Consider the following 25984-nt stretch of genomic DNA (forward strand, 5'->3'; position numbering starts at 1 on the left):
AAATTTTAACCCAAAACCATTCTTCATATTCATTTCTTAGTAGTACAAATTGATTGTGACTAGTGGCAAAAAAAATTCCGAGATTGGTCCGGGCCACATTTCACAAAGGGGTACCACTATCAGAAATGTGAGATTTTCACTATTTCGATTAAAACGATCGTTAGTGCAAGAAAACTAATTTTTCTCTCAACGTGTCCAAGAGAAAAGTGATGCACAACGGTCTTGGCTAGGCCCCCGTGAAATTTCATGATCTTTGGAGATGTGTAGGTTGAGATTTTAACATATAACTAACGAGTGTAAGAGTAAGGAAAAAACTTGTTAAAATTTTCCCTGAAAAGAAGAATATTTTCAATTAGGGGGCTATTTCAACAAATTTTAACCCAAAACCATTCTTCATATTCATTTCTTAGTAGTACAAATGTATTGTGACTAGTGGCAAAAAATATTCCGAGAATTGTCCGGGCCACATTTCACAAAGGGGTACCACTGTCAGAAATGTGAGATTTTCACTATTTCGATTAAAACGATCGTTAGTGCAAGAAAACTAATATTTCTCTCAACATGTCCAAGAGAAAAGTGATGCACAACGGTCTTGGCTAGGCCCCCGTGAAATTTCATGATCTTTGGAGATGTGTAGGTGGAGATTTTAACAGATAACTAACGAGTGTAAGAGTAAGGAAAAAACTTGTTAAAATTTCCCCTGAAAAGAAGAATATTTTCAATTAGGGGGCCATTTCAACAAATTTTAACCCAAAACCATTCTTCATATTCATTTCTTAATAGTACAAATTGATTGTGACTAGTGGTAAAAAATATTCCGAGATTGGTCCGGGCCACATTTCACAAAGCAGTACCACTATCAGAAATGTGAGATTTTCACTATTTCGATTAAAACGATCGTTAGTGCAAGAAAACTAATATTTCTCTCAACGTGTCCAAGAGAAAAGTGATGCACAACGGTCTTGGCTAGGCCCCCGTGAAATTTCATGATCTTTGGAGATGTGTAGGTGGAGATTTTAACAGATAACTAACGAGTGTAAGAGTAAGGAAAAAACTTGTTAAAATTTCCCCTGAAAAGAAGAATATTTTCAATTAGGGGGCCATTTCAACAAATTTTAACCCAAAACCATTCTTCATATTCATTTCTTAATAGTACAAATTGATTGTGACTAGTGGTAAAAAATATTCCGAGATTGGTCCGGGCCACATTTCACAAAGCGGTACCACTATCAGAAATGTGAGATTTTCACTATTTCGATTAAAACGATCGTTAGTGCAAGAAAACTAATTTTTCTCTCAACATGTCCAAGAGAAAAGTGATGCACAACGGTCTTGGCTAGGCCCCCGTGAAATTTCATGATCTTTGGATATGTGTAGGTGGAGATTTTAACAGATAACTAACGAGTGTAAGAGTAAGGAAAAAACTTGTTAAAATTTCCCCTGAAAAGAAGAATATTTTCAATTAGGGGGCCATTTCAACAAATTTTAACCCAAAACAATTCTTCATATTCATTTCTTAATAGTACAAATTGATTGTGACTAGTGGTAAAAAATATTCCGAGATTGGTCCGGGCCACATTTCACAAAGCAGTACCACTATCAGAAATGTGAGATTTTCACTATTTCGATTAAAACGATCGTTAGTGCAAGAAAACTAATTTTTCTCTCAACGTGTCCAAGAGAAAAGTGATGCAAAACGGTCTTGGCTAGGCCCCCGTGAAATTTCATGATCTTTGGAGATGTGTAGGTTGAGATTTTAATCGATAACTAACGAGTGTAAGAGTAAGGAAAAACTTGTTAAAATTTCCCCTGAAAAGAAGAATATTTTCAATTAGGGGGCCATTTCAACAAATTTTAACCCAAAACCATTCTTCATATTCATTTCTTAGTAGTACAAATTGATTGTGATTAGTGGCAAAAAATATTCCGAGATTGGTCCGGGCCACATTTCACAAAGGGGTACCACTATCAGAAATGTGAGATTTTCACTATTTCGATTAAAACAATCATTAGTGCAAGAAAACTAATTTTTCTCTCAACGTGTCCAAGAGAAAAGTGATGCACAACGGTCTTGGCTAGGTCCCCGTGAAATTTCATGATCTTTGGAGATGTGTAGGTGGAGATTTTAACAGATAACTAACGAGTGTAAGAGTAAGGAAAAAACTTGTTAAAATTTCCCCTGAAAAGAAGAATATTTTTAATTAGGGGGCCATTTCAAAAAATTTTAACCGAAAACCATTCTTCATATTCATTTCTTAGTAGTACAAATTGATTGCGACTAATGGCAAAGAAAATTCCGAGATTGGTCCGGGCCACATTTCACAAAGGGGTACCACTATCAGAAATGTGAGATTTTCACTATTTCGATTAAAACGATCGTTAGTGCAAGAAAACTAATTTTTCTCTCAACATGTCCAAGAGAAAAGTGATGCACAACGGTCTTGGCTAGGCCCCCGTGAAATTTCATGATCTTTGGAGATGTGTAGGTGGAGATTTTAACAGATAACTAACGAGTGTAAGAGTAAGGAAAAAACTTGTTAAAATTTCCCCTGAAAAGAAGAATATTTTCAATTAGGGGGCCATTTCAACAAATTTTAACCCAAAACCATTCTTCATATTCATTTCTTAGTAGTACAAATTGATTGTGACTAGTGGCAAAAAAATTCCGAGATTGGTCCGGGCCACATTTCACAAAGGGGTACCACTATCAGAAATGTGAGATTTTCACTATTTCGATTAAAACGATCGTTAGTGCAAGAAAACTAATTTTTCTCTCAACGTGTCCAAGAGAAAAGTGATGCACAACGGTCTTGGCTAGGCCCCCGTGAAATTTCATGATCTTTGGAGATGTGTAGGTTGAGATTTTAACAGATAACTAACGAGTGTAAGAGTAAGGAAAAAACTTGTAAAAATTTTCCCTGAAAAGAAGAATATTTTCAATTAGGGGGCTATTTCAATAAATTTTAACCCAAAACCATTCTTCATATTCATTTCTTAGTAGTACAAATGTATTGTGACTAGTGGCAAAAAATATTCCGAGAATTGTCCGGGCCACATTTCACAAAGGGGTACCACTGTCAGAAATGTGAGATTTTCACTATTTCGATTAAAACGATCGTTAGTGCAAGAAAACTAATTTTTCTCTCAACGTGTCCAAGAGAAAAGTGATGCACAACGGTCTTGGCTAGGCTCCCGTGAAATTTCATGATCTTTGGAGATGTGTAGGTTGAGATTTTAACAGATAACTAACGAGTGTAAGAGTAAGGAAAAAACTTGTTAAAATTTCCCCTGAAAATAAGAATATTTTCAATTAGGGGGCCATTTCAACAAATTTTAACCCAAAACCATTCTTCATATTCATTTCTCAATAGTACAAATTGATTGTGACTAGTGGCAAAAAATATTCCGAGATTGGTCCGGGCCACATTTCACAAAGGGGTACCACTATCAGAAATGTGAGATTTTCACTATTTCGATTAAAACGATCGTTAGTGCAAGAAAACTAATTTTTCTCTCAACGTGTCCAAGAGAAAAGTGATGCACAACGGTCTTGGCTAGGCCCCCGTGAAATTTCATGATCTTTGGAGATGTGTAGGTTGAGATTTTAACATATAACTAACGAGTGTAAGAGTAAGGAAAAAACTTGTTAAAATTTCCCCTGAAAAGAAGAATATTTTCAATTAGGGGGGCATTTCAACAAATTTTAACCCAAAACCATTCTTCATATTCATTTCTTAATAGTACAAATTGATTGTGACTAGTGGCAAAAAATATTCCGAGATTGGTCCGGGCCACATTTCACAAAGGGGTACCACTATCAGAAATGTGAGATTTTCACTATTTCGATTAAAACGATCGTTAGTGCAAGAAAACTAATTTTTCTCTCAACGTGTCCAAGAGAAAAGTAATGCACAACGGTCTTGGCTAGGCCCCCGTGAAATTTCATGATCTTTGGAGATGTGTAGGTGGAGATTTTAACAGATAACTAACGAGTGTAAGAGTAAGGAAAAAACTTGTTAAAATTTCCCGTGAAAAGAAGAATATTTTCAATTAGGGGGCCATTTCAACAAATTTTAACCCAAAACCATTCTTCATATTCATTTCTTAATAGTACAAATTGATTGTGACTAGTGGCAAAAAATATTCCGAGATTGGTCCGGGCCACATTTCACAAAGGGGTACCACTATCAGAAATGTGAGATTTTCACTATTTCGATTAAAACGATCGTTAGTGCAAGAAAACTAATTTTTCTCTCAACGTGTCCAAGAGAAAAGTGATGCAAAACGGTCTTGGCTAGGCCCCCGTGAAATTTCATGATCTTTGGAGATGTGTAGGTTGAGATTTTAACAGATAACTAACGAGTGTAAGAGTAAGGAAAAAACTTGTTAAAATTTCCCCTGAAAAGAAGAATATTTTCAATTAGGGGGCCATTTCAACAAATTTTAACCCAAAACCATTCTTCATATTCATTTCTTAGTAGTACAAATTGATTGTGATTAGTGGCAAAAAATATTCCGAGATTGGTCCGGGCCACATTTCACAAACGGGTACCACTATCAGAAATGTGAGATTTTCACTATTTCGATTAAAACGATCGTTAGTGCAAGAAAACTAATTTTTCTCTCAACATGTCCAAGAGAAAAGTGATGCACAACGGTCTTGGCTAGGCCCCCGTGAAATTTCATGATCTTTGGAGATGTGTAGGTGGAGATTTTAACAGATAACTAACGAGTGTAAGAGTAAGGAAAAAACTTGTTAAAATTTCCCCTGAAAAGAAGAATATTTTCAATTAGGGGGCCATTTCAACAAATTTTAACCCAAAACCATTCTTCATATTCATTTCTTAGTAGTACAAATTGATTGTGACTAGTGGCAAAAGAAATTCCGAGATTGGTCCGGGCCACATTTCACAAAGGGGTACCACTATCAGAAATGTGAGATTTTCACTATTTCGATTAAAACGATCGTTAGTGCAAGAAACCTAATTTTTCTCTCAACGTGTCCAAGAGAAAAGTGATGCACAACGGTCTTTGCTAGGCCCGCGTGAAATTTCATGATCTTTGGAGATGTGTAGGTGGAGATTTTAACAGATAACTAACGAGTGTAAGAGTAAGGAAAAAACTTGTTAAAATTTCCCCTGAAAAGAAGAATATTTTCAATTAGGGGGCCATTTCAACAAATTTTAACCCAAAACCATTCTTCATATTCATTTCTTAATAGTACAAATTGATTGTGACTAGTGGCAAAAAATATTCCGAGATTGGTCCGGGCCACATTTCACAAAGGGGTACCACTATCAGAAATGTGAGATTTTCACTATTTCGATTAAAACGATCGTTAGTGCAAGAAAACTAATTTTTCTCTCAACGTGTCCAAGAGAAAAGTGATGCACAACGGTCTTGGCTAGGCCCCCGTGAAATTTCATGATCTTTGGAGATGTGTAGGTTGAGATTTTAACAGATAACTAACGAGTGTAAGAGTAAGGAAAAAACTTGTTAAAATTTCCCCTGAAAAGAAGAATATTTTCAATTAGGGGGCCATTTCAACAAATTTTAACCCAAAACCATTCTTCATATTCATTTCTTAGTAGTACAAATTGATTTTGATTAGTGGCAAAAAATATTCCGAGATTGGTCCGGGCCACATTTCACAAAGGGGTACCACTATCAGAAATGTGAGATTTTCACTATTTCGATTAAAACGATCGTTAGTGCAAGAAAACTAATTTTTCTCTCAACGTGTCCAAGAGAAAAGTGATGCACAACGGTCTTGGCTAGGTCCCCGTGAAATTTCATGATCTTTGGAGATGTGTAGGTCGAGATTTTAACAGATAACTAACGAGTGTAAGAGTAAGGAAAAAACTTGTTAAAATTTCCCCTGAAAAGAAGAATATTTTCAATTAGGGGGCCATTTCAACAAATTTTAACCCAAAACCATTCTTCATATTCATTTCTCAATAGTACAAATTGATTGTGACTAGTGGCAAAAAAAATTCCGAGATTGGTCCGGGCCACATTTCACAAAGGGGTACCACTATCAGAAATGTGAGATTTTCACTATTTCGATTAAAACGATCGTTAGTGCAAGAAAACTAATTTTTCTCTCAACGTGTCCAAGAGAAAAGTGATGCACAACGGTCTTGGCTAGGCCCCCGTGAAATTTCATGATCTTTGGAGATGTGTAGGTTGAGATTTTACCAGATAACTAACGAGTGTAAGAGTAAGGAAAAAACTTGTTAAAATTTCCCCTGAAAAGAAGAATATTTTCAATTAGGGGGCCATTTCAACAAATTTTAACCCAAAACCATTCTTCATATTCATTTCTTAGTAGTACAAATTGATTGTGATTAGTGGCAAAAAATATTCCGAGATTGGTCCGGGCCACATTTCACAAAGGGGTACCACTATCAGAAATGTGAGATTTTCACTATTTCGATTAAAACGATCGTTAGTGCAAGAAAACTAATTTTTCTCTCAACATGTCCAAGAGAAAAGTGATGCACAACGGTCTTGGCTAGGCCACCGTGAAATTTCATGATCTTTGGAGATGTGTAGGTTGAGATTTTAACAGATAACTAACGAGTGTAAGAGTAAGGAAAAAACTTGTTAAAATTTCCCCTGAAAAGAAGAATATTTTCAATTAATGGGGCCATTTTAACAAATTTTTACCCAAAACCATTCTTCATATTCATTTCTTAGTAGTACAAATTGATTGTGACTAGTGGCAAAAAAAATTCCGAGATTGGTCCGGGCCACATTTCACAAAGGGGTACCACTATCAGAAATGTGAGATTTTCACTATTTCGATTAAAACGATCGTTAGTGCAAGAAACCTAATTTTTCTCTCAACGTGTCCAAGAGAAAAGTGATGCACAACGGTCTTGGCTAGGCCCGCGTGAAATTTCATGATCTTTGGAGATGTGTAGGTGGAGATTTTAACAGATAACTAACGAGTGTAAGAGTAAGGAAAAAACTTGTTAAAATTTCCCCTGAAAAGAAGAATATTTTCAATTAGGGGGCCATTTCAACAAATTTTATCCCAAAAAACTTTAGTTCGAGCTTCATGTCAGTAAACTACTTTGGAAGTTAACCAATTTTCCTTACAGTCATTCGAGAACAAATAACCTCCTGAATCCCTAAACGGTCGAGGCATGCTTACGCAACAGTCCGGGCATATTTCACGTTTTGGCTTTAAACTTCTTTTAGTATAAGTTTCTAAAAATCTCAATAAGCACTAACTAATCACTAATCCAATTTTTTAAAACTCAAATAACAATAAACAACCCACTACAACCAATTAAATTGCAAAATATAAATTCCACAAAACAAATTCAAATTTGTATTTCAAATTCATTTTTCAATTTTCCAATCACAAGTCTTTGTTTTTGCTTTGATTGAAATTATTGGGTCTTTCATAAACAATAATAATAATTGGAAAATTATATAATGCAACCTCTTAAAAGGATGCAGTGATACATTTTTATCTTTTTTAATATTCGAAATAATTTTTTAGTCTAACTTTTTTGTATGGTCATTAAATTTTAGTTATTTAAGACATCCTGTAAAAATTTAAGAAATTTGAAAAAGTTCAAAATACCAAAAATTGTGTTTAACCAATGTGTCACACGCGTGATTATTTTATTTTATACCCGTGTAAAATAAACTATTTAAACATTATTTTCTATATATTGTAAATTATTTCAAATTTCTCAAAATTTTGTACCATATGTTAAATAGTTATAGCGTATTAGAGTAAAAAATGCTGAAACAAAAGATGCATTCAAAGAATCACCTGTAATAATATTTATAAAAAAAGTCAAATCTAATACACTTATTTTATATATTGAACGTGTGAATTCGTGAGAGGAGAAGGAACAAAAACACGTGACACTGTCGTTTTACACTGATGAATAAAACGACGTCGTTTACAAGTCTTAATCAATCATCAGAGATCGGAGAAGAAGAAGACAAAGACAGAAATCGTTGTACGGAAACGAAGAAAACAACCACCACAAAATCCATGGCGGACTCTCGTATCAAACCTTTAGTCGATGCAATTCACGCTACTCCAACTAAGTGCGTCCTCTACCTCGCCGGCGGAGCCTCACAGGTCCACTCTCTCTCTCTCTCTCTCTCTCTCTCTCTCTCTCTCTCCAATTTCTCACGCGCCGCCGTATATGTAACTAAAACTAATCGAATTGAGTGACTGTTAATTAATAATCAGGCGATTGGGTATTTGCTATCGGTGCCTGGAGCTTCCAATACAGTTCTCGAAACTGTAGTCCCTTACTCTCGGATGTCCTTGATTCAGTTACTTGGGAAGGTGAAACGACGTCGTTTTAAGTCTTCGTATTCATTTTCTTTTACTGAAGATTCTGATTTTATAATGTGAATTTGCAGATTCCAACCCAGTTTTGTAGCCAGAATACTGCTGAAGAAATGGCTTTGATGGCTTATAATCGCGCTCTCAAGCTCTCCCCACCAGGTTCTTAAACATTATTCCATATTTTTTTCGATAAAATCTGTAAAATTTTCAAATGTAAAAACGTAATATAAACTGTATGAAAATTTTCAAAAAATTGGAGATTTTTTATTTTCATGACGATTTTGGATATAGTTACTGTAAATTTCCAGAAAATTCTGATTACGACAAAGATTCTGATATTCCAATTTATTGCTTGTTCAAAATGTAAGATTTAAACTTATTTTCGGTACTGTAAACTATTTAAAACTTATTTTCGGTACAACTATGTAGTTAGTATGTTGACACTATAATATTGATTCTGCAATAGGTTCTCCAGTTCTTGGTGTGGGTTTTACTGGTGCTTTAGCTAGCATGCCTCCAAAGCGTGGGGATCACAGGTATGGTTTATGTAAAATTCGGTTTGTGACAAGTTCATGTACATCTCAGTCAACATACACATGCATGAGAATGTTATCTTGATTGGATTGAATCTAGTGTTATTGCCTTGGCTTGTTTTTATGGTTTTGAAACTGTTTATCTGAACCCAACCCATGATGCATTTGTCAAGGCTTTGTTATATACGTATAGAAAGCAGTAAAATTAAGTACTTGATTTTGCCATTTTTCTTATTCTTTTTGTTCAGTTTGTATATTCATTGGTTAATTATTGACTGAGATGTATGTTAGTCTCATAGTCTGAAATGAAATGTTGCACAAAATATTAGCTTTATTTTCGGATTTTTTAGTTTTTGACTAGCTATTTACCCTGTTGTTTAAACTATTAACAGGTTTTACTTGTCAACAAGAACATCTGACCGGCTTTGTATATCGACAGTTACCTTTACTAAGGTGATTGTAGGATCATTCTTGCTCTATCTTTTTATGCAATCCATACTTGAACAAGTAGAATTGCGAAGTGTAACTTGGCTCAGCTATTGTGTTTCTCATCTTTTTAGGGTTTGCGAACCAGAGAGCAAGAAGATCATCTGTCAAGTCAAATTTTTCTGAAGGTATGTGTGTTAAACTTAAACATGATTTCTAATGATTAGGCTGTTTGTATAAAATTCATAAAAAAATATAAATCTGAAAATCTTATATTTTGACAATGTTTCTCATGTGGCTATGTTATAATGTTGTTGCTTACAGGCAATTGCAAATGCATGCAAAGTACCAGGAACATTTGTCCCAGATTTAATAGAATCTGATGTATCTGATGAACAAGAAAGAGAGTTCAGTGAAGATCAAGAGCTAGAGCAACTTATAAATGGGGAAATAAGTTTCAAGGTTTATCCATTTTCAAAAGGTATGATTTAGTCCTTGGTTTCAACCAAACCAATGTACATGTATGATATATTAGCGAAAAAACTGGAAGAAAATTCTTAGTTCTATGATTTGATCAATAGCTGAATGATTTACTGGGAAAACAACCTTACACAAAACACGCATCACCAGTAATCAAAAGCAGAAAGTAATCCATATCAATCCTTCATCAGTGTGCATCTACATATAATCATGTACTGGATTACCATCTCTTGTCGCAGATAACTCAAACGGAGAAAGAAGGATAATATTACCCGGTTCTTTCAATCCACTGCATGAAGGTCACCTCAAGCTTTTGGAAGTTGCTACCAGGTACATATGAATTTGTTTTCAAGCTCAAATTCTTTTGATCTTCAGAATCTCAATTTCTATCTTCGAAATAATAAAACAGAGTTTTAGTATCTTAACACTTCTGAAGTAAGAATTAATGTGGTAATGCATGTCCAAGACATTTAACCTCTGAAAATATTAGTGAGTGGTTAATTATTCTCATGCAGCATATGTGGAGGTGGATATCCATGCTTTGAAATATCAGCAATCAATGCTGACAAACCCCCACTTTCAATATCACAAATCAAAGATCGTGTTAAGCAGTTTGAAAAGGCTGGTGAGTCTAGTTGTGTTTCTTCCATCTTGGTCCTACAACATGCCGTTTATTGTGACCTTTAGTTTCTTTGGCATGACAATATAGTGCGTTGACTATACCTTAGTAGCTTTGCACTTAAGCTAATCCCAATCCTTCTGTCATACTCTGCATATTTTATAATTGAACCTTTTTTTAAGTGAGCTCAGCTTCTTATTTTAGTTTACATGTATTAATTTAATTCTCTTTGTGTGTCAGGTAAGACGATAATCTTATCTAATCAACCTTATTTTTATAAGAAAGCTGAAATATTTCCAGGCAGTGCTTTCGTAATTGGCGCTGACACAGCAGCCAGGCTTATTAACGTATGGTCCTCTCAATACAATTAGTAAATTTTGCATCAGTTGTGGTCCCAAAAAAATATTATCAGCAACAAAATCATTCTATGAACTACAAATTATAATCATCATATCTGTTTTCTCATTTTCCAGCCCAAATACTATGATGGGGACTACAATAAGATGTTGATGATTCTTAATGGATGCAAAGCAACCGGCTGCACTTTTCTTGTGGGTGGTCGTAATGTAGATGGCGTTTTCAAGGTACTATTCTAAGCCTTGAAAATAACTACTTTGTGGGAAATTCCAATGCTTATTGTTGTACAATTCTATAGGTGCTTGATGATTTAGATATTCCAGAAGAGTTGAAAGACATGTTCATCACAATACCCGAAGAGAAATTTCGTATCGATATATCTTCCACAGAACTTAGGAAAAAGCTTGGAAAGCAATAGAGAAGTCCACTGTTTCTCGTTTACAAACATTTGATACTGAATAAAAGGACAATAAATTGACTAAGGAAGAAAATTGAAGCATATTTGAATTGAATTTTTTTGTTAATTGTGTGAAGATTTAGAGAAAGAAAGAACACAGATGTATTGGAATAAAAGATATTGAGAGTTAGTTACAGATCTTATTCTTTTGCTTGTACAGAGAGCATGGGTAGGATTGTCATTTTCAGGAATATATATATATGTGTGTGTATAAAATTGAAAATTGGATGAATCTTTTGTTACTTTGTATTTGTCTTTGTTATTCTATACTCTTTTAGATGTAGTTTCCTAAATCAACTTGGCATAGAGTATATGGACCATGTGTAATGGTACTTTGTCTTTGTAACTTTTTTATCATACTTTTCTTATGTAATGGAATTTTTTATCATTATAATGTTGACATTTATATATATTAATATTATTATTCCAAAGATGGGTAGGTTGTAAACAATGGTAGCACCCTACCCTTGTAATTAGGTGTGACATATGTATTGACTAGACATTGATTTTTTTAATACAAGAGGTCATTATTGCCATAAACAAAAGAGCAATGTCAAAAAATATCTATGATGTCTAGCATTCTTTTCGTTGTCATACTGTTATTAATGCAATCAAGTGTTAGATTTTATATAATTTAATATAATAATTTTCAAAGAAGATCATTAACTAATCACAGGATGTCACCTTTAGAAAGTACTAAGCACTACTAATGCATAATAATAATGCTCTAAACAAAAATTATTTAAGAAAATAATAACAAAATTACCCCATATATTATTTTTTAATTTTTTTTTTCAAATTTACGATTTGGGTTGCTATAGTGATTTCTTCGGTAGTTTCTATGTGGGTTGCTATACGGATTTTGGTTGCGATTTATGTTGCTCCGTTAGTTGCTATAGGGGTTTCTGTGTGGAATTTCGTGAAAAAAAAAAAAACTATTTTAAAGGGTTAAAATGAAAAAATTCCAAAATAATATTACTTTACTTACACTATATTTGGTAAGGTAGACAAAGGTGGAGGGGTTGATGAATTCTTCCCTTTGACAAGAGGAAGAGGAGAGAGGAGGGAAACACAATCCCTTGAAATACACAAATTTCAATTCTTTCAAATATAGTAGATTTCAAGAAAACCCATTTAAAATGTCTCTTGTACCCTATAAAAATAATATATAATTGTATTAAAAATGATAAGATAGTAATTTTAATATTTATTTTACATATTTCTAACTTTACTCTTAATACGAATCAACAGAAAGTAAAACGACCAATTATACTCTCCATCCCTCTTACCTCTATTTCTTTTCGAAATTCTCTCCAATCATACTCTCCTTCATTCTTACGAAACATATCCTTAAAGCAATGATGCATGTCTCGATTCAAACTCACAACTCGAATCACGTGATTGCTCGGTATTTACACGAGTCTCAACTAATACCGAGCAATCACATCACATAGTTCGAATTATGGGTTTCAATCATAATCAAACACTTCATTTTAATATTTGAATCACATATACCTCGTTCTTTTTTCTTTCTTTTAAACTATTTTCATTATTTGCTAAGCACAATTAGTACTGCAATCATATATATATTAGAGCTCAAACTGACTGAATTAAACAGTGTTATAGATTGTATTGTAAGTTATTAACAGTTACATCAATAATAACTAACTTATCCACACAAAAAAAACCAGTTGGGCAGTTCATATATTTTTTTTATTATGAACTGTAAATTCTGAAATATATAATTTTCTATGTATATATATATATAAATATAACTAACAGAAGAGAAACAACGTAACCGAATCTTTAACCGCCGCAACCGCCACCACAACCACCGCCACCGCAGCCAGCACCTCCGCAGCCACCGCTGCCGTAAGTATTACCGGAATCTTTTCCTTCTTTAGAGGGTCCATCGGCACAGACGAAGACCAGAGCCGATATGAGAGCCAGAGTCATTAAAAGAGCCAATAATACTGTTACGAAGCCGGCTAAGCTCCCTGTTGAGCCGAAGCCGATCTCTTTCAAAACTCTCACCATTGATATATAATCTCTCTCTCTATTTTCTCTTTGGATCACTAAATCTTGTTCCTTATATATATATTATGAAAGTGAAATGATAAGGCTCTTTCCTTTCACAGCTGACTATTCTAAACTAATTGTAATTTAATTAAATTAATTAATTAATGATTATATAAAAAATGTGAGAGTATTAAGTTTTAAGTATTATTAACTAGGGGAAGTGGCTAATATGATTCTTCTTTGAGGATTGAAGTCAAAGTCAAGAATAATTTTATATTCATGTAATAACCAATTATGATGAGCCACATAATATTTAAGCATTGGTATTAGGGCCTAGTGCATTCTAGACTTGTCGTTTTGTGATTGGTTAACGATACTATTTAAAAATTATTACATTAAATTATATAGAACCCGATACTTAATTGGACTAATAACGATATTGACATGTTGTAGGAGGGCGCTAGGCACTACTGGTATATTTTAGTATTTCTCTTTTGGTAACAATATAATTAGATCATTGCTATGACATGACGTCTTATAATTAGTTAGTTGTTCTCTATAATCTTTATTAAATTAAAATAAGAAGAACCTAATATTGAATTACATCAATAGCAATATTACATCTCATAAGGGTGTCCTTTAGCATTTCTCATATAATTAAGGCACCGATGTGTTTAGCACTACTTATAGGTGGCGCCTTACATTGGAAAATTTGACTAATTAGGCATTTATTGGGCCAAAATTGTTTTTCTATATTCAATATTAGTAAAATAGGTCATTTTTTCTTAAAACCTCATTCTACCCCTCCCATTTGAACATCTCTCTCTCTCTCTCTCTCTCTCTCTCTCTCTCTCTCTCTCTCTCTCTCTCTCTCTCTCTCTCTCTCTCTCTCTCTCTCTCTCTCTCTCTCTCTCTCTGTGTGTGTGTGTGTGTGTGTAAACACGCACACGGAGGAGCAGACAATCAGATCACCTTGACCTTGTGACACACGACCCACAGACCACCGCGACCACACCACCCAACGCCGACAATATCTTCGTCAAAGGTAATCCCTAATTTTTTTCATGAATTTTTAACTGTAATCGTTTTATTTTTTCATGATTTAGGGTCAAAGCAATTATATTTAGGGTTAAGTCTGTATTTTTAGGGGAAAATTTGTAATTTTTGAGAGTTTTAGGCCCAGATCTCGTTCGATGCAGGTATGATGTAGGCCCAATATAGGACCCGATGGTAGGTTAATGTTAGAGGGGTTTGAGGTTGAAGAAGATAGCTCGATAGGTTCAATATAAGGCCCAATAGTAGCCCGATGATCCTCATAATTTTAATTTTTATTGTGAAACGATGGGTCCGATATCAACAAGACAATATCGGACCTATTGGGCCTTATATCGAGCCCATCATGTCATAATAAAACTTAAAATTATGAGGACTATCGGGCCCTATATCAGACCTATCGGGCTATCTTCTTCAACCTTCAACCCCTTCAGCATTAAACTACCATCAGGCCCTATATCGGACCTGCATTGGGCCAGGCAAAAATCGCAAATTCTTTTCCAAAACACAGATCCGAGCCTAAAAATCTCAAAAATCACATATTCTCTACTAAAAACACAGACCTAACCCTAAATCTAATTGCTTTAATTCTAAATCATTAAAAAATTAGGGATTACCTTTGACGAAAACATTGTCGGTGTTGGGTGGTGGTTGCAGTGGTCCGGTTGCGGTGGTTCGTGGGTGGTGTGGGTGGTGTGGTCGCGAAGTCAAGGTGGTTCGCGAGTCGTGGATCGTGTGGGTGGTCCAATTGTGTGTTCCTCCATGAGTGTGTTTACAGAGCGAGAGAAAATAATTTTAACTTAATAAATGTGTAATTAATAAAAAATTTCTCTTTATATTTAATATTTTATAAAAATTGTTATGTTAAATTATATAAAATTCAATCAAAGTTGATATGCAAAGGTGGGAAATGGTATTATATGCAACGGCATTGAAAATTAAAGTTCATATGGGGAGAGACGACTTAGTCTAAATCTTATCTTTTTCAATTTTTCAATTTTTTCTTTTTCTTCAAGGCAAGCTTCATATTCACAAAAAATAAATTAAAAAAAGAAATAGAAAAATTGTGGAAATGACTTGGAAAGTGGAACTAGTTTATTACGGATTAAGTTACAAAGAGATCCAATCCAAGCAAGTTAGATAGATTATATTGTATAAATTACATACTTTATTTATTAAGGCTCTTTGGATTTGATGTGCTCATGTACACTAAAAAGTGTTTGGTTAACTAGTTTTTAAATACTTAATTAATATATGATTATATATGTGGTTAAGAATCTACACATACATGAGGGGACATTTGCCCCTTCAAATTAATTTTGTTATTTTATTTTCTTTAGTTATTTAGAGTGATAATACTCAATTTTTTAGGTAAATTTTCACAATATCCTGTTTTTTTTTTGTTTTATTTATAATTTTACGATTTAAAATTTTAATTACAAAAATACGCCTATAATGTTTTAAAGTTACAAAAATACATTTTGTTCAGTAAAAATTAAAAAAAAAAAAAAAAATTTGAAAAATAATAAGAAATTAATTTCACGACAACTATAAATCATCTATAAAACACCAAAAGAAAAACTAAAAAAAGAATTTCATGACTATTATAAATAAATTTAAAAAACCACAAAAGTAGTTTATTATTTTTAGTGAAGATGTATTTTTGTAGAGAGAACTAAGAACAAGATATTTTAGGATAAAGAGTTCCCTAATGTAAAGAGATTTGTGCAAAATGTTAAACAAGTTGTTTGTATTAGAATTAAAGTCTTAGACATAAAGAAAATAATTTGTTTAATTTGTATAGTCTGTTTAAGCAAAAAACTTTGTACATATTGTTGAGGATGGAATATACATGTACTTGTTTACCAAAAAATCATAATGGTACAATAATAAATAAAAAACGTAAAATTTATTGTGAGCTAAATTTGACACAATACTATATCTTGTATCAAATTTAGCACAATTTTTAACATGCGTTAAATTTGATACATTTTTTATTTGACTACTAGAGGAGGAGAGAGTCGAACTAGACGCTAAGTTTAGGCTGAAAATCGGAACCAATGAAAGGCGCTGTGAATTCATCTAAACAAGCCATTCGGATTCTTTCTGGTGTAGCTGGATTATCAAGAGGGAACCAGTCAGTGTTCCCCACTTCTGCTCTTGCAGCTGCAATGGCATCTTTGATTGCAAAGAACACTGCTGATGCTAGAAAGAATGGGGGCTCTCCAACAGCTTTAGATGAATGGATTGCTTTTACATTTGGATGTCCCTACAATACAATACACAACTCAGAAATCAGTGTATGCAAATGCAAGCTATCCAAATCAGAGTAAGAAGTTTATGAGTTTAGGTCCATTGATGCAATAACTTTTCATTGCCAACAAAGATACTCAGCCATGTAAAACATGAAAGAGTAAGCAAATCATGTACCAAATCACGACTCCTAAACTTTTCTGACCGTTAAAAATTTCCTTTGGATTTAAGGACTTTTGTTCTATTTTATTTAATTTTACTAATTTGGTGATTGTTTATGTATTAAATCATGCTCTCCAGACTTTGATATCTACCAAATCATGCTCCTCGAATTTTGACATGTACCAAATCATACCCCTGAACTTTTATCCATGTTAGACTTTCCTTACTAAAATTGAACAAAAATTCTTAAAGCCAACAATCTCAATAGTTCAGGAAGCATGATTTGGTATATATCAAAGTTTGGGAGACAAATCCTAATTAGTCTTTCTTTTATTCAACACACAAAGTATTCTCCGTCTTGTTATAATTTTGTGTTTCATTAACAGAGAGAGAGAGCATACCTTCAAGAGTGAAACATTGAATTTGAATGGAACATCATTTAGAGAAGGAATTTTGTAACTCCCAGGGCCACATGTGTATAGGTGACCTGGGAGTATCCACTTATGAGCTGGATCTCCCCATTTCAGTTCTTCTAATGCCACCCAACCCAAACCTTGCATGAAAGCTCCTTCAATCTGCGTTTTCAAGTATATCATTCCTTTATGTTTGCTTAATCTAATTCTAGATTTGCTTGCAAGTGTCAGAGTAGTAGGATATGAAAATGATGATATGATATGTTGTTAATAGAGATGGAGATTTATACTGCCCCGCCGCTAAAGGGGTGGCTTGGCGGTTAATGGGTCGGTGGTGGAGGTGATTTCAATACCGAAGCGAGGATAGGGCGGGGTCGGAGATAATACTATCCGTACCATATTCAATAGATATATATATAGTTTCCTTTCATTTTTTAATTTAAAAGTTTTTTCAATTATTTTAAATTATTATATATTTTTTCCATGTTATTTTAATTGATACCCGATAGATTTCTCATAACGGGTGGTTATTTCCTTACTCTGAATCTGTTAGTTATTAGACGGGGATGGGGGCATAAATAAGTAGCAGGAATGGGGTCGGAGATTGTATTCTCCGTACATTAACTGTCCAATTTCCATCTCTAGTTGCTAAGGGAAAGGCATATACATACCTGCCCAACATCAATGGCTGGGTTGAGAGAATATCCAAGGTCCAAAATAATGTTTGTCACTCTAGTGTGAAAATCCCCAGTCAATGTGTCAATTTCAACCTCTGAGAATGCTGCCCCATATGTGAAGTACCGGAATGGGTTCCCTTTACCAGTCACCCAGTCAAAGTCGATGTCTGGTGTAATGTAAAATCCATGAGCAGATAGGTCTATTCTAGCCACATAGCACGCATTGGCAAGCTGAAGATTATAACAAATCACAAAGTAGACAGACACAAAGTGTGAACATTCTTCGACTAATCTGCGAAAAAGAAATACAAGGCAATAATAGTACCTCGGCAAAAGAGCTGAAATTGTTCTGTGAAGCTATGGGCTCCATACGCGCCTTAATTTGCTCACAGGCATCCAAAACTGCAGCTCCATAGATATCTGAACTTGCAGAAGCAGCCGTGGGTGATGAATTGGGAACCTTATTAGAGAGCAAACACAAAACACATTAACATAACAATATCACAGCTTATCAAAGAAATATACTCCATCAGTTTTGTTGTGTTTGGTCATCAAGTGAGGTTGTTTCTCTTTAAACAGTTTCTAACTACTTTAACTAACTGTCGGTTATAGCCAACTCTTTCTATATCACTTGGTACTAGTTTTTAAAGAGATCATTACAAGTAGAGTGAGCTAGTTCATTCAGAGAGAAAAGAAGAGCGAAAGAGTGTTGTAATTGAAGCAAAGCTTCATTGAGAGATTGTGTCCGAGAACACATTCGTGTACAACAGCTTGTAATCGATTCTTTCTAGCTCAACAATAACAATCTAAAGCCACTAGGGCTGTTCTGACCGAGGAGTAGGCAGGTGATACTACAATCACTCTGTTCGAACCTCGTATGTTCAGTTCTACATGTGTTTAAGTTTTAGTTCACATCTAATTCTTGATCAAGTTATTGATCACAACAAGTTTCAAGGAAAATGCAAAACATTTAAACAATGCAATGTATTGCCCATTACCTTATCAGTACTTGTTTCTGATATAAAGACAGAACTGAGAGGGATATTGAAGGCAGAGGCAGCAACCTGAGCAATTTTAGTGTGTAAACCTTGTCCCATTTCAACACCCCCATGTGTAACTAAAACCGTTCCATCAGTGTAAACATGAACAAGAGCACCTGCCTTTACTCATTAAGGAAAACAAAGTTAATAATCAACTACATCTACTTGAACCTTTAGAATGATAATGACACTCAACCCTACCTGATTCATAAGCTTTAAAGTAAAAGATATGCCAAATTTTGTAGGTATCATGGAGATACCACGCTTCTTCCACCGATTTTGACTATTAAATTGATCAACTTCTTTGCGAGCTTCTGAAAAGAGACAAGATAACTTGAGCTCATTCCAGACCTGGGACAAAGTACTGTGTTCAATCTTTTGGCCGTAATGTAAAACTGATCCTTCGCCTTGAAAATTTACTTCCTAGAAAAATATTGGAGTTAGAAAATCAACGATGCAGGAAAACCACAACAGAGATTGTAGTGCTAACAAATTCCCTAGGCAAACAAACTCTAATCTGAAAGTACTACATAACTTACTCTAATTTCCTCTGGACTTCTTTTGAGCTCTGCAGCGATTCTTTGAATCCAATTCTCGGTTATAATCATTCCCTGAGGACCACCAAATCCTCTAAAGGCAGTGTTACTAGTGATATTAGTGAAACACACTCTTCCCATAATCCTTACATTTGGTATCTCATAAACATTATCAGAGTGAAACATAGCACGCTCAAGCACGGCAAGAGACAAGTCTAATGAGTTTCCAGCATTATTATAGATTTGAAGATCCAAAGCCAGCACTTTCCCATCAGTTGTAAATCCAACCTAAGCCACCACAGTAAATTTCCACAATCATTCCAATAGATAAGAAGTAAACAGCTCAAGGAAATGTAAAAGCAAACCATAATAAGCAAAATATTCATAGAAAGACCATGCTTTGAACAAGATGAAAATAAATGAATTATGAATCGATAGTGAGAACATGAATGAACCTTGTATTTCCCAAGAAAGCTATGCCGTTGCCCAGATACCATCATGTCTATATCGCGATCTAGTGTTATTTTAACTGGACGATTCAATAGATATGCAGGAATTGCAGCTGCAGCAGCAATGAAAGCAGATCTTGTCTCCTTCCCACCAAAACCACCACCGATACGCTTTGTTTTACAAACTACTTTTGACATTGGAATGCCAAGAACATGGGAAACATATTTCTGATGCTTTTGTGGTGCCTGCACAGTGATAATTGATAATTACAATCTGAATATTCAATTTCAACTGAGCCTAAGGAAAACTAGCTCAATTTACATACAAGTTGATTCAGATTGCTAATCATATCAGTTAATAAATGGGATATCACATACTTGTGTTGATGAAACCATATGAACTTCATTACCGCCATCTATTGTCCAAACTACACTACTATTCGGCTCCAAGTAAAAGTGTTCCTGTCCTCCAACATGAACATCCCCCTCTATAACCTTATCGCATTTTCCTGATTGGAAACATAGATCAACATCCCCTTTCTTCATCCACTTCTCTGTATTAGGATGGAAACTTTTAGCATTGATGGCATCTTCAATCGATAAAATTGCTGGAAGCTCTGCATACTCAACATGAACCTTTCTTGCTGCTAACTTTGCATTTTCATGCGTATCAGCAACAACAACTCCTATAGGCTGTATTTAAATAAACAAAGCCTCTTATTAGCATCAGTGAGGCTAGAGTATGAATATCAGAAAATGCTTGCATAGTATTTCATGTAGGTATGCCAATTGTGTTTGTTGAAACATTTCTGGCAATCAAGGAAAAATAGAACATTACTTTTGGTTGGTTTTCCATCTAAGAAGAAATTGAAGAATTCATATCAATTGAAAGCTAATCATACCTGACCAACACAAGTGACAAATTCTGAAGCAAATAATTCCTCATCAGGGATAACTGGTCCAATCTTATTATCACCTGGAACATTGTTTGCAAAGTAAATTCCTACAAACCCAGGTGAAGATTTTGCTTCTGAATCGTCTATTGAAAGTATCCGAGCATGAGGTTTTGTGCTTAGTACTAAAGCAGCATGCAAACCATTAGGAGGTAATGGTGTGTCATCAGCATATTCAGCCTCCCCAGTAACCTGGTTAAAGTTCATATATGAAAATCATCGTGGAGCTTAAAAGCATAATGTTTCTACAATCTTCAACTAAAATTTCACTGGAAAGAAATAGAAAACAATGCAACTTTTACCATTGAAATACATACCTGGAGTCTAGCTGACATATGAATCTCAGGAGATCCCACAGCTGTTCCATGTTTTATGATCTCATAGTCTTGACTTCCTATAACGGTTGGTCGGGGAGATGATTCAACAGCAGATAGATGAGATAATGGAAAGCTCTTGGGAACACATTGTGTTGCATCCATTTGATGAGAAACCCATAGGAAAAATTTGAAAAAGAAGCTAAGAGTTAGTGATTTCCTAAACTCCACCATTCCACCAGGGGCATCATCCTTGATTAAAACATCCTTTTGTAAGACTCTTAAAGCATCCTGAAGTAGCTCTTGGTTCCAACTCTTTCCCATGAGATATTCTTTTGTTGTTCTTGCAGAAAGAGAGAGAGGAGCCACTCCACCATAAGCAATAGATGCATCTGAAACAATCCGATTTTCACCTTTGTCCTTGAAATAAACACGAAATCCAGCATTTACAATTGCAATATCATCCTCTCTTCGATGAGCCTGCTTAAACTCTTTAACAAACTCAAAAGGTCTAGTCCATGGTAAGAACACTGACAACAAAATTTCATTCATTTCTAAATCCACCTTACGATAACCCAAAAAAAAGCTTTCTGCAGGAGTTGTTCTGATGATTCCTTTGCAATCAATAATTCGAAACTCTGCTCTAGCCACCATCCACAAAGGGTTCAAGTCAGATATTGGACTTGCAGTGCATATGTTCCCACCAACAGATGCAACATTTTTTATCTGTGTCCCAGCAAACCATTTTAATTGTTCAATAAAGGCCTTGCAAGATGTGGTTTCATGTGCAGCACGCTGTGCCACGACCTTTCTGAAAAATTTCATTAGTTCAGATAGTCTTACTGCTGCACCTATCTCTATACCACTGTCTGTTTCATTCAATGTATTGAGTTCAGGTACATGTGTAACACAAATCAATATCTTATACTGAATTCTTTTCAATCTCATCTCAATTCCCACTTCGGTATTACCTACCAAAATCTTAGCATCTGGAAACAATGCTTTCAAATCCAGCAATTGTTGAAGTTTCAAGGGTCGAAACCACTTAAGCCCACCAAATCCGCTCAAACTCAAAGACTTTGATTTCCTCAACAAAAGTTCAGGAGGAAAAATTAATTCTTTGTCACTATAAGTGCTTCCATCTATTTCAGTAAACGATATAGGTTCATACCTCTCAGCAAAAGCAGTCCCTTGTCCGGCTGCACATTTGTCATTGCTTTCAACTTTTGATCTACATGAGCAAGGCTTTCCAGTAGAAGGGCAAATGAACTCATGTTCTTCAGGACTTCGAGAAGAAGATATATCTGTATATAGCTTGTCATCCGTTTTAGCAAAGACTCGAAATGCATCAACTATTGGCCTGTAACCTGTGCATCTACACAAGTTTCCCGCAAGGCATTCTTCAATCAGCTCCTCGGTAGGAGCTGTTTTACTTGATCTTAGCAATGCATACATAGACATAATAAACCCAGGTGTACAAAACCCACACTGTGAGCCATGAGACCGTGCTAATGATTCCTGTCGAACAAACCATAGAATAAGAATATGACTCTACCACAAGAAAAAACAAATAGTGAGAAATGAGAGCATAATATAAAGAAAATAGTACAGAAGAAGGTAATGTTACTTGAATGGGGTGCAGGCCAGTTTTGCGGTTTCCTACTCCTTCCACTGTGATAACATGCATCCCTTCGACTGAGTACAAAGGAGCCAAGCAAGCATTGATAGCATAGTGCCTATTGGTTTTTTCATCATACATTTGGCAGTTTATATTATGACTTGGGATAGGAAAGTAAGAAATGACAATTCATATTATCGTGTTATTTCGTGATACATGTAGCACAAAGACACAACAAAATCATTACTTCGCATCATCATAGGCATATCAAAACACGAACAAACAGTTAACACACGACATGACACGAATTACCCCACTCGGGCATTTGGCAAAAACACATCTTCTTAATATTACTTTTTCATTCTTTTGACAATGCTTTGACTATCAAGTTTACTTGACACCTTATCTTGTTCATTTTTAGATATCTCATTAATTATCTGTTTAATGAATTATAAAGTATATTTTCCATTACAACATGTGTGTGTGAGGAGAAAAAGAGGAAGACTTACACACATTTCTTCAACTTCTCATCATAATAGGAAACCATAACAGTACAAGCTCCACAACCACCTTCACCACAGCCAAGCTTTGTTCCAGTCAAACCAATATCTTTATCACCAAAAACACACAAAAAAAGTAACAATAATGATCAAAAACCTTTTCAATACACAAAAATACAAAAAAAGTAAATGGAAATTGTCAAAAATAAGCCTATCCCACAACAAGATTCCATACCTCTGAGGTACTCAAGAAGGGTGAGGTGAGCCAGCCCGTCAGGCAAAAGTCTTCGAAGTCCATTAACATAGAGAATTGCTTCCATTGAATCCTCTCCACCAATTTGTTCCAAAGATCCCATATTTTGATAAATTACCAGCTTTCTTCTTCTTTTTCTAAACTAATCAAGCTTATTCTTCTTTGAATGCCATTTGGTATACCTGCAAATGGCATTCAAAGATGTTGTTAGTTGCTCTAATATATACATTAGAAAAGTATTCTAAAAAGGAGCAACTTGTTTGCAAAAGAGACACCAACAAACATGATAATTCTTCTTGAATTGAGAAAAGTACTACTTAAATGTCATTAAGTAGTTGTTCCACAATATACTTGTCCATGATCTATATAACATAATTAAGTTTAATAAATATAAAAGTAAATAGCGGCATAAGTACTCAATGTTTATAAAATTACTCTGTTATTATCTTAAACAGGACACATATAAAGCCCAAATTCTAGATCATTGGGTCTAGATAGAAACATATAGTATTAGTTACTTCCAAATATTCTTTTAATAAATTCAATCAATACTGACGAAACTGGAAAAAAATTACAATTTTACAAATATTGAGTACTTATGCCGCTAAAAATAAATATTGAGTTTATGCCGCTTACAAACTTAAAACTTTAAATACTTATGTTTCTATTTACCCTAAATATAAACATGAATATATCAATAATTAGAAGCCTAAAATTTAAAGGATAAAACAAAGCTAATCTTGTAGTACAATAAGACCAAGATAAAGAAGTCAATATCCTACCTTTTTAAATACCAAAAACAAAGCAACAAGGGAAGTATACGCAGTAGTCAGTATTCCGGCCTCGTCCTCAGCCGAAATAGGCAGTTGATGTTGTTATGGTGGCTGAGTTTGCAGCCTCTGCAGTTAGAATTTATTAGTTTTTTTAAGAAAAAAAAGAACTTGAGCAATGTGAATTATTGGTATTGGCAAAGAGAGAAGAGCCTTGCCTGATTAGGGTGTTCTTGATCTTTTCTTGAGCTGTGTTCATACAGAGAACCTAACAGTAATTAGAAACAGCATAAGAAAATAAAATTGATTAAAGCCATTAATTTTTTGAGTTCTTTTACAGCTTTAAAACAGATGTGTTATAAACTATGAAGACCTTCTTCAAGAGTTTAAACTTTTCATAATTAAATATAGAGTAAATAACGGCATGAGTACCCAACATTTTATGTTTGTAAACGACATAGATCCAATGTTTATTTTTAGCGGCATAAGTACTCAATGTTTATAAAACTGTAAAACAGGGCACATATAAGGCCTAAATTCTTGATCATTGGGTCTAGATAGAAATATGTAGTATCAGTTACTTCTAATATTCTTTTAATAAATTCAAAACAGAGTTTGTAGTGACAAAACTGGAAGAAAATTACAGTTTTACAAACATTGAGTACTTATGCCGCTAAAAATAAATATTGGATTTATGCCGCCTACAAACATAAAATTTTGGGCACTTATGCTATGCTGCTATTTACACTTAAATATATAATAAACTCTGATTCAGGAAGTGTTAAGTTCTTCATAATTTTCCATACAACATGAATAACATATACATATACATACACATACACAACAATTAAAAGAGAAAAATGAAAATCATTACTACCCATGTGAGCAAATTGGAAAATTATTCAGAGACCAAAAATAAAAAGAATCGAATCCATATGCATCTGTTAAAACATATTATAAATCAATATTGAATAAAGAGAAAAGGTCAATCTACCAGACAATAAACAAATTAAATTGAAATTATCAAATCTACAACTTAAAAAAAATCAGACCCTTCTCATCAAAAACTCTCAAAATCTAATTGGGACCCGAATATATAGAAACAAAATAAGGAAAAAAATACCTGAAATAAGCTTAAACTGAATCTCTCTCTGCTTCAGAAATGAACAGTTGAGAAAGAATCGGAAAAAATAAGAAGAAAAGATCCTTTCTTTAACTATTGACAGAAAGAAACAAATTAGAAAAAGACAAAATAGTTGAAGTTTATATAAATTGTACAGAAAAGATAAGTTAAAAAAATGTGGACATGACTTGGAAAGTAGAATGTTTGGTACACAGGGTTCCTTTACTCAGGAATGGAATACTAAGTCTAACCTGTGTTTGGTTTCTATTTTTATGTTTGGTATTACATTTTTATTTTTTTAGCTGGGGATTCATTTTACTATGGGCTCAACCTCTTGATAACACAAGATGTTTCATTGATATATATTTATGGTGATTTCAAGTTTTGAGCCAACACATAATACATGATTTTGGAAAATTCTACAATACACTCCCTTAAAATGGATATATTGATGCACCCCTATCTCTTTTAGCATCCGAAATAATTTTTTAGTTAATTTTTTTCTCAAAATTTTAAGAAATTTGGAAAAGTTTAACACGCCGAAAACTATGTTGAAACAGTGTGTTGCACGCGTGACTATTTTATTTTATACGCGTGTAAAAGAGACTGTTTGAACATTGTTTTCTATATTGTAAATTATTCCGATTTTTTCA

General features: G+C 34.2%; 2 protein-coding genes across 3 annotated transcripts; one reads left to right on the top strand and one right to left on the bottom strand.

The window, feature by feature from the left end:
* Positions 1-7838: 7838 nt before the first annotated feature.
* LOC115712341 (uncharacterized) lies at positions 7839-11586 on the top strand. Its single transcript, XM_061113136.1, has 12 exons — positions 7839-8110; positions 8225-8323; positions 8401-8485; positions 8793-8862; positions 9252-9312; positions 9420-9473; positions 9610-9766; positions 10005-10095; positions 10281-10390; positions 10625-10731; positions 10858-10968; positions 11040-11586. The coding sequence occupies exons 1-12, from the start codon at positions 7907-7909 to the stop codon at positions 11157-11159; spliced, it is 1269 nt and encodes a 422-aa protein (XP_060969119.1). The 5' UTR covers positions 7839-7906; the 3' UTR covers positions 11160-11586.
* Positions 11587-16044: 4458 nt separating this feature from the next.
* On the bottom strand, positions 16045-24340 carry LOC133036603 (xanthine dehydrogenase 1-like). 2 transcript variants are annotated; one of them, XM_061113132.1, is made up of 15 exons: positions 24221-24340; positions 23421-23620; positions 23195-23294; positions 22695-22803; positions 21071-22585; positions 20703-20945; positions 20179-20493; positions 19807-20046; positions 19355-19639; positions 19017-19238; positions 18774-18935; positions 18101-18235; positions 17770-18006; positions 17087-17260; positions 16045-16539 (listed from the first exon to the last, which is right to left on the bottom strand). In XM_061113132.1, the coding sequence occupies exons 2-15, from the start codon at positions 23539-23541 to the stop codon at positions 16297-16299; spliced, it is 4101 nt and encodes a 1366-aa protein (XP_060969115.1). In that variant the 5' UTR covers positions 23542-23620; positions 24221-24340; the 3' UTR covers positions 16045-16296. The 2 variants fall into 2 exon arrangements, with proteins under 2 accessions (XP_060969115.1, XP_060969116.1); XM_061113133.1 differs by having other exon boundaries at positions 19017-19234; positions 19351-19639.
* Between the last annotated feature and the right edge of the window lie 1644 nt (positions 24341-25984).

This window comes from Cannabis sativa, chromosome 4 (assembly GCF_029168945.1).
Source record: "Cannabis sativa cultivar Pink pepper isolate KNU-18-1 chromosome 4, ASM2916894v1, whole genome shotgun sequence".
NCBI lineage: Eukaryota > Viridiplantae > Streptophyta > Magnoliopsida > Rosales > Cannabaceae > Cannabis > Cannabis sativa.